This window comes from Poecilia latipinna, unplaced genomic scaffold (genome assembly GCF_001443285.1).
Source record: "Poecilia latipinna isolate Pla-1442-1.1 unplaced genomic scaffold, P_latipinna-1.0 Scaffold1447, whole genome shotgun sequence".
Classification (NCBI taxonomy): Eukaryota; Metazoa; Chordata; class Actinopteri; order Cyprinodontiformes; family Poeciliidae; genus Poecilia; species Poecilia latipinna.
Window position 1 is genome coordinate 122,583 of NW_015114063.1, and position 7,221 is coordinate 129,803.

General features: G+C 38.1%; 1 protein-coding gene across 1 annotated transcript in view; it reads left to right on the forward strand.

The window, feature by feature from the left end:
• Positions 1–3,376, forward strand: part of LOC106962676 (serine/threonine-protein kinases PknA-like) — a 10,484-nt gene extending 7,108 nt beyond the window's left edge. The window contains exons 8-10 of the mRNA XM_015057244.1: positions 1,094–1,148; positions 1,416–1,604; positions 1,923–3,376. Of these exons, the coding sequence (XP_014912730.1) occupies positions 1,094–1,148; positions 1,416–1,604; positions 1,923–2,885 (1,207 nt within the window). The 3' untranslated portion in view covers positions 2,886–3,376. The remainder of the gene's footprint in view (positions 1–1,093; positions 1,149–1,415; positions 1,605–1,922) is intronic.
• The last annotated feature ends 3,845 nt before the right edge of the window (positions 3,377–7,221 follow it).

A 7,221-nucleotide genomic window follows, 5' to 3' on the forward strand; every position in this document is an offset into this window, starting at 1 on the left:
GGGGGGCGCCGTGCCATTACAGGGGGGGCGCGGACGCTCTATGCGCTGTGTTTTTACCTTAGAATGGCCAACTCTCTGTTATTCCTCTGTCAATTTGATACAGTAGGATCTTCCGCACTTCCCATATCTGTGTCCTCTGTCACTTTTATCAGCAGTTAAAACTGTTTAATCCGTTGTTAACATGTGGTAACCTGTTTTTCCAAGCCGCCTTAAAACGCAACATGAGCGCTACGGCGCGCGCGCTGGGTTTCCACCTGTGAAGGAGACCTGCTGCTGCTGGGCGGAGCTACGTAGGTTTGTGTTGGAATCACGGCAGCAAAGCAGCAAAACGCAAAGAACTTTTCACAGTTTTTCCCTCCAAACTAACAAACTGAGTTGAGTAAAGCTGTTGGATGCAGGTAATGTTAGCTAAAAGATGACTAGCTAATATCAATACAGCACCTTAAGCTTGTTAACAAGTAGCTTAGGCTACTGGTGTTGATGCCTATGTTCAGCTACGATTCAGCTATACTTGTTTAGAGTATACTCTGCCCTGGAAGACCTCCTCCCACCCACCCCCCCAAGAAATAGTTTGGAAACCACTGCCTTAATTTATCTTGTTGTAGATTATGCATTTCTTTTTTCCAGCTTATACGAATAAGAGTTATTGGCTAATTTCATTCAAGTAGACCTGTTACTACAAGAAATAAAAGGTGGAAAGATCATAAATATGTTAACACAACTGGTTGTAAAAAAAAAAAATGATCATATGAACCTTTGGAGGTCCTTCACTCAGTCCGTCACTCTTTTGCTAGAGTTAATTTTCTTAGCTTTGAGTTAACTTGAAAACATAAAAAAAAAATCCTTTTTCATCCTCCAATGAAAGCATAATTGATGCAATATTGGCAGTATCTCATTTGCATATGAGTATATAAATAAGCTGTGTTAAATAATTGTATCTTTTTTATTATTAATAAACCAATCAGAAGACAAACAGAACATATTGCACAATCTCCACTCGTGTTTTATACAAAGTCAGATGTGTAGTCACCCCGACAGTAGATCCATTAAATATTTTAGATTGTTTTCTTGTGTTTGTCCTGTATTTTTTTAGTGACATCTGGTCGCTGGGGTGCATACTCTATGAGCTCTGCACGCGACAGAAAGCGGTAAGTTAACAACAATGACTTGAAAAATTTAAAACAGTTTGTTTAAAAACTATTATTTTTACTTGTGGATAATGTCTGCAGTTTTGATTAAAAAAAAAATACAATTGGTACCAGGTCAAAATTATATTAGAACAGCAGGTTTTTCAATTGTTCTTTTTAATGTGGCTCTCAAGGCTTTAGTACATACCTTTTATACAGTGACAAAAAAAATTGCTTACATGTTGAAAGTTGTAAAATCTTGCCTGGTATTGAATTTTTGCTTTTCAGTTCTTTGCAGAGACTACAATTAAGATCATGCCTAAGATAATTAGTGGTGAATACCCGCCTCTTCCAAGCTATTTTTCATTTGAGCTTTGTGATCTCTTGAGTGATCTTCTGAAAAAAGAGCCTGAAAAAAGACCAACAGCCAGTGAGATCCTGCTGCGCCCAATCATTATCAGGTGTCTTAGAACTAAGGTAAGATATTTCCGTTTTTCCAATTATTGCAGTGTAGTCTAGAGGCGCCCAAGTAAAGCTAATGTTCAGAGACATTCATCTCTACATCTGTACACCAGAATCAAATGGCTGAATTCTCTCAGTCGGCTCTGCTGAGGCCTGGTCACAAGCAGTCCATTTGATTCAGGTGTCTTAGAAAAGAGACACATGGGGCGTTAGGTAGTGCATAGAGGGCAGCGTCATCAGCAAGTTGCACTGATCTCAGATGTGCTTCTACAATGTTTTCTTTTTGTGTGCTTTCAGAAATTGACTGTGTTTGTTTTTTATTTGTTGTTTAAGTGCCAAACAGCTGTGGAGGATCTTCAGGAGAAGCTGGAGAGGCTGAGAGCTCTGGCAGATGGTCTGGAGCGTGTTCATGAAGGCACTACCATCGGCAGTCTGGCAGGAGGAGTGATTGGAGCCGTGGGAGGAATTACATCCATAGTGGGGCTTGTTCTGGCACCCTTCACTTTAGGAGCCTCACTTATTGTCACTGGAGTTGGTGTGGGGGTGGGTGTTGTTGGTGGGGTCACTGCTGGTGCCTCAAACATCACAAATATGGTCAACCAGTCTTCTGATCGTAAAGCAGTTCGCAGCATCATCAAAGAAATAGAGAAGAAAATTAGTGCAGTAGTGACGTGGCTCTTGGAGATTAACAGCAGTCTGCAGGCCATCAACAGCCAGTGTCCACAAACACCTGGCACTGACAGCACATTTACAGAGGAAAACCTGAGGAGGGTTGGCGTTAGAGCTGGAAGAGGGCTTGGTGGTATTGCTGAACTGGTCCGGTTGGTTAGAGTGGCTAACATTGGCCAGCTTGCTGCACAAACATCCAGGGCAGTGCGTGTGGCAGAAGTGGCAACTGGTGTGCTGTCTGGTTTGTTTGTAGCTGTGGACATTTTCTTCATCGCTATGGATGCAAAAGAGATTCATCACATTAAGGAAGCCAGGGAAGCAGAGAAGCGAATTGAGCCTCCTTCTGCCCCCGAGTCTGAAAGTGGAGACTCAGTGTCAGTCTCTGATCAGGCAACACTGTTGTCAAACTCACTGATGCAAGAGTCCGGTGAAAGTGACCGTGTGGCAGTGGAGGCGTCTTCCCCACCAGCTGAAATAAAATCTGAGATCATGAAATTTGTCAAATCAGTCAGGGAGGCGGCACACAACCTGGAGCAAGTCCTGGGTGACTTGGCGACTATCATTTCATCTATCCCTTTGTTTCAGGAAGACAATGATCTGGAATGGCAGAATATGGAATTGATGTAAGCAAAATCACGGCTCTAAAATGTTGTGCCAGTTATGTTTTTGTTTTGAATTGCATTTGTTGTACTGTACAGCAACACATCAAATTTGGGTATGAGGAAATGTGCCATAACTGGTAATTAGTAATAGTTTATACTCAGCAGAACTTCTCATTTAAGTTTTCAAACTACTGAGAACTGAAATTTATGCCTTAGATTTTCTTTTACAAGTATTACTAGCTTATGTTGAAATTCTCACAAGCTTTCAAAAGAAACTCTAATAAATGATTTTGAAAATGTCTTAACATTATTAACAAACAATGTTTTCAAATATTATCACCTTTTGTATGTTTATTTGGAAATCTGAATATTCTAAAGTGATTCTAATCAAATATTTATATATATATGTTGTATATAAAATATACAAATATATTTTTTGTGTACAAGGATGATTATTAATAAGAGTTCAGCAATCACTGTTTGGATGATATTGAAGAAAATAAATATATTCTAAAACGTCTGTATAAGTGTCTTGTACTATGTGCTGCTGCTTTTGTAATTTCATATAAATATTTGTCATAAGGCTCCAGGTACATGCACGTTCTCCAGTTTGGTCTTACATTCTCCAAGCTGTGGTACAACCGGTGGTTTTCTTACAGACAGAGCTGCCTTCTCTCATTATCCTTTTTGAAATGACATGCATGATATCGTAAGCACCATGCTAGAGCTTATTTAAACCTGACATTTACATTTGCCAAGAAGTTAATCCTCACTCAGATTGCATGCAGAGTGTAAATTTTCACATTTTTATACATATTCTCAATTGAATTTAGCCACATTCAAGTCTTTTGCAGCATTTTGCAGGTTCTCTTACAAGATTTTGCATCATACACCTTCCCATCCACTGTGACCAGCTTCCCTTTAAGAAGTATCCCATTACCCCTCTGTTTCATGATGGAGATTTTTTTCTTTTTAGGGCGTTAATTTCCTGCTACACAAAGCACATGCAGGGCACATATCTGTCAATTTTCACACAGTGGAAATTTGTTGTTAACTGTGTTTATTCTGATTGTGTGATTATGCATGTGTTTTTTTAAACATTTTAATTTCATGTGCATGATTTTTACTAAAATGTAATTTTTATTGCATGCGCAATAAAACATCATTTTAATCCACTATGGTTATTTGGACATGGACAAATTGATTGATGTTGCTTGATGATGGTCACCTGTGTGGTCACCTATAAGCTATTTTCTAGACCTGCTAGTGAAGCTGGCTGAACAAACACCTGAAAGGTGGAGAACTCAGACTGCAGTAGAAAGGAAACACATAGCAGCCGGAAGCAACAAAAGGACAGTTTGTTTTATCGCCATGTGAAGACGGAGTGGTCAGCATGATCTGCCGTTCCATTCCCGCAGCAGAAAAAAATACAATCAGTGGAAAACAACATGTTTAACAGCAGTGCAGAGATGAACCTCTCAAGCTTCTGTGAATTCTGTTTCCCACTGACATCTGCAGGGTTTGGTCTCATAGGTCGCAGAGGAGATTGCCTGGCTCTGTGGACGTTGTTCTTAGGCCAGCGCCTGTCTTTGTTTACAGGTAGTGACACGACGGAGCCCGTCGATGAGTGAGAGCCGCATGTAGTGGATCTCAGCTGAACCATGGTGCGACGGAGTTGATAGACACGGCTGCAGAAATGGATCTAAGAGGTTCCATCTTCTCCTGAATTGAACTGGCATGGCTGAAGCTTCTTAAGAGTCATTTTTAACTGTAAATATAGAGAACAATCTCATCCCGGACTGTGGTGACATTTTATAAAGTTAAAACTTAAACTTAAAACTTAAAAACTTAAATAAGTAAACGTATTAAATATTCCAAATAAATTCACATATTAATTAATCCATTATACAGACTAGTCTGGAGGGACAAAGACAATAAAAGTCCCCCTTCAGAAACTGGAGTGATTCTGTCGCTTTATAGTGGTAAAGGCAGCATATGAATAACTTCCCATATTTGGCTTCTTTATGCTTTACCATCACTTGTATACAAAAAAATCATTTGTGACCTGTTGTGTCTCTTCTCAGTCAGTTTCTTTTGTTTTCATTTAAATGCCCCTCAAGAGTCCATATAGAATGATACACATTTATAAGATATTACAAACTTTCTACATATGAAGTCTTATGGTTTCTGCTACATGTCTAAGTGGCTCAAAGCTGCAGTAAAAGGAGTAAAGCAGTAAAATTGTGACCTATGAACTAGAATATGAAAAACAAACTGCTTTTGTCTTCTATGAAATTGTCAAGTTTGTATTAATTAGCAGATAAATCTTGATATCTGTTGGGTTAATACACCGACACCCCTGAGTCATCACAGCTGTTCTATTTACTGTTGCTGATTAATATGCACTGACACTTGTGCTTTTCAATTCCTGTTTAGGAGAACAGGCACTGAATAATGAACATAAATTAGAATTTAAAAGTATTATAAATGCTGTAGTGTGGTAAGTAATACTTAGTGCATTTCTGATGGTCATAACAAAAACAGGAGACCATGGCACGAGTAAAGGTGCATAATGGAAACATTTATTAAAAGATGAAATTAACAACAACTACAATGGGACTTGAGTGTAAGTGTTAGTGGTGTATTGCCAGTGCTTGAATGTGTTTTATTTATGCGTATTGGAGTGTTAAAATGTTAAATAGACAAATGTGCAGCCAGGAAGTGTGGAGACAGAGAGAAAAGAGCACAAGGGCAGATACACACCTTTTGCCCATCTCATTAGGTCGGAGGGCTGAATTATTCACCACAGATACCCTGTATTCTCTTCACATCAAACACTCTGATCTATAAGTTTTATTTTTAATTCCTCCGACAAGAAATGTAGCACAAATTCATTCGGAGATAAACTGATCTGTCAAATAAGGGTAGTGTTATTTTCATTTTGTTTTGTTGTCCATTCTTGTAAAGCTATGTGATCGGGTAAACACGTAGTAAAAAAAAAAAAAAAAAAGTATTTTACCAACTTGATTAATTCACTGCATCTTTGTTCATCAGGAAATGTAATTAAGTGGTTTTTGGTTGGAAAGCTCTGCAGAATAAACTGATAATTAGATTACTGTCCATGAAGAGATGGGATGCATTTCAAACCTGTTTTTAGGTACCACTGTAATCAAGAGATGATTCAAGTTTGTTTACAGTATAGTTGTGTCCCTGTGTGCATATCAACAGCATAAACTTCGAGATTGATTCGGATTTAAATGGGATACATTTATTATTCATTCATTAGTTGTTCATTGAGATAATATGCATTTTGCATATAATACATATATGCTTCAGATAGATAGAAAGAAAGATAGAAAGATAGATAGATAGATAGATAGATAGATAGATAGATAGATAGATAGATAGATAGATAGATAGATAGATAGATAGATAGATAGGTAGGTAGGTAGGTAGGTAGGTAGGTAGGTAGGTAGGTAGGTAGGTAGGTAGGTAGGTAGGTAGGTAGGTAGGTAGGTAGATGTTTATGATTGACTTTTCAAATAATCGGTATAAAATACACAACTAAATAATTATTTTTGTCACAGCAGTGATGGACAAACTAGTAAAATGTGGCTCAAATCGTAATGAATTGTAGGCAAATATGCCTGATCTATGCGCAGCCTGACTGTGAAGAGTTGCTATGATTTACAATCTGAGATGCGGAATACATTATTCATTACACAGCCTCTCACTCCTCCTAAAGACAACACAGTATGTTTGTAATGTGTGTTAAACAGCTTCTAATTACATGTAATCAGGCTGAAATGAGAAGATTAGTGTCAGCACAGCGTGACGTGAGAAATAAAGAAGGTATGACAGCTCGCCTGCTATATTTGATATATGTTATAGTTTATGAAAAAAAATGACCCTCTATTATGCCATTGCCTCCCTTGATTGCAACAACAACCAATAAAATATAAAATAGTATATTACAGGATAAAATTTGAGAGATTCAGGTTTGTTTTTTCAACACAAAATGTCATGACAGATGCTTAAACAAAATCCACATAACCACAAGATGTATAAACAAACTTATACAGGAGAGGTTTTGAGATTATCTGTTCTCCATCCCAGCTACAGAGTTTTTTTTTCTTGTTTTAACTTTTGGTTTTACTCACTACCACTCCCTTGCTTATGCATTATACCACCCTGTGTATTTTCAGAGCCCCTCGTGTTGTTTTGAAGTTACTAGCTGCTGATAAGCTTCCAACATGCCACCCCTGGCTGTGTTTCATTTGTTTCCCTTTCTTTCAGTTTTTCTCTCATCTCTCTTCACTCGGGAATCATTTGTTTCCCCTCGGAAAGTGCCAAAGACAAGA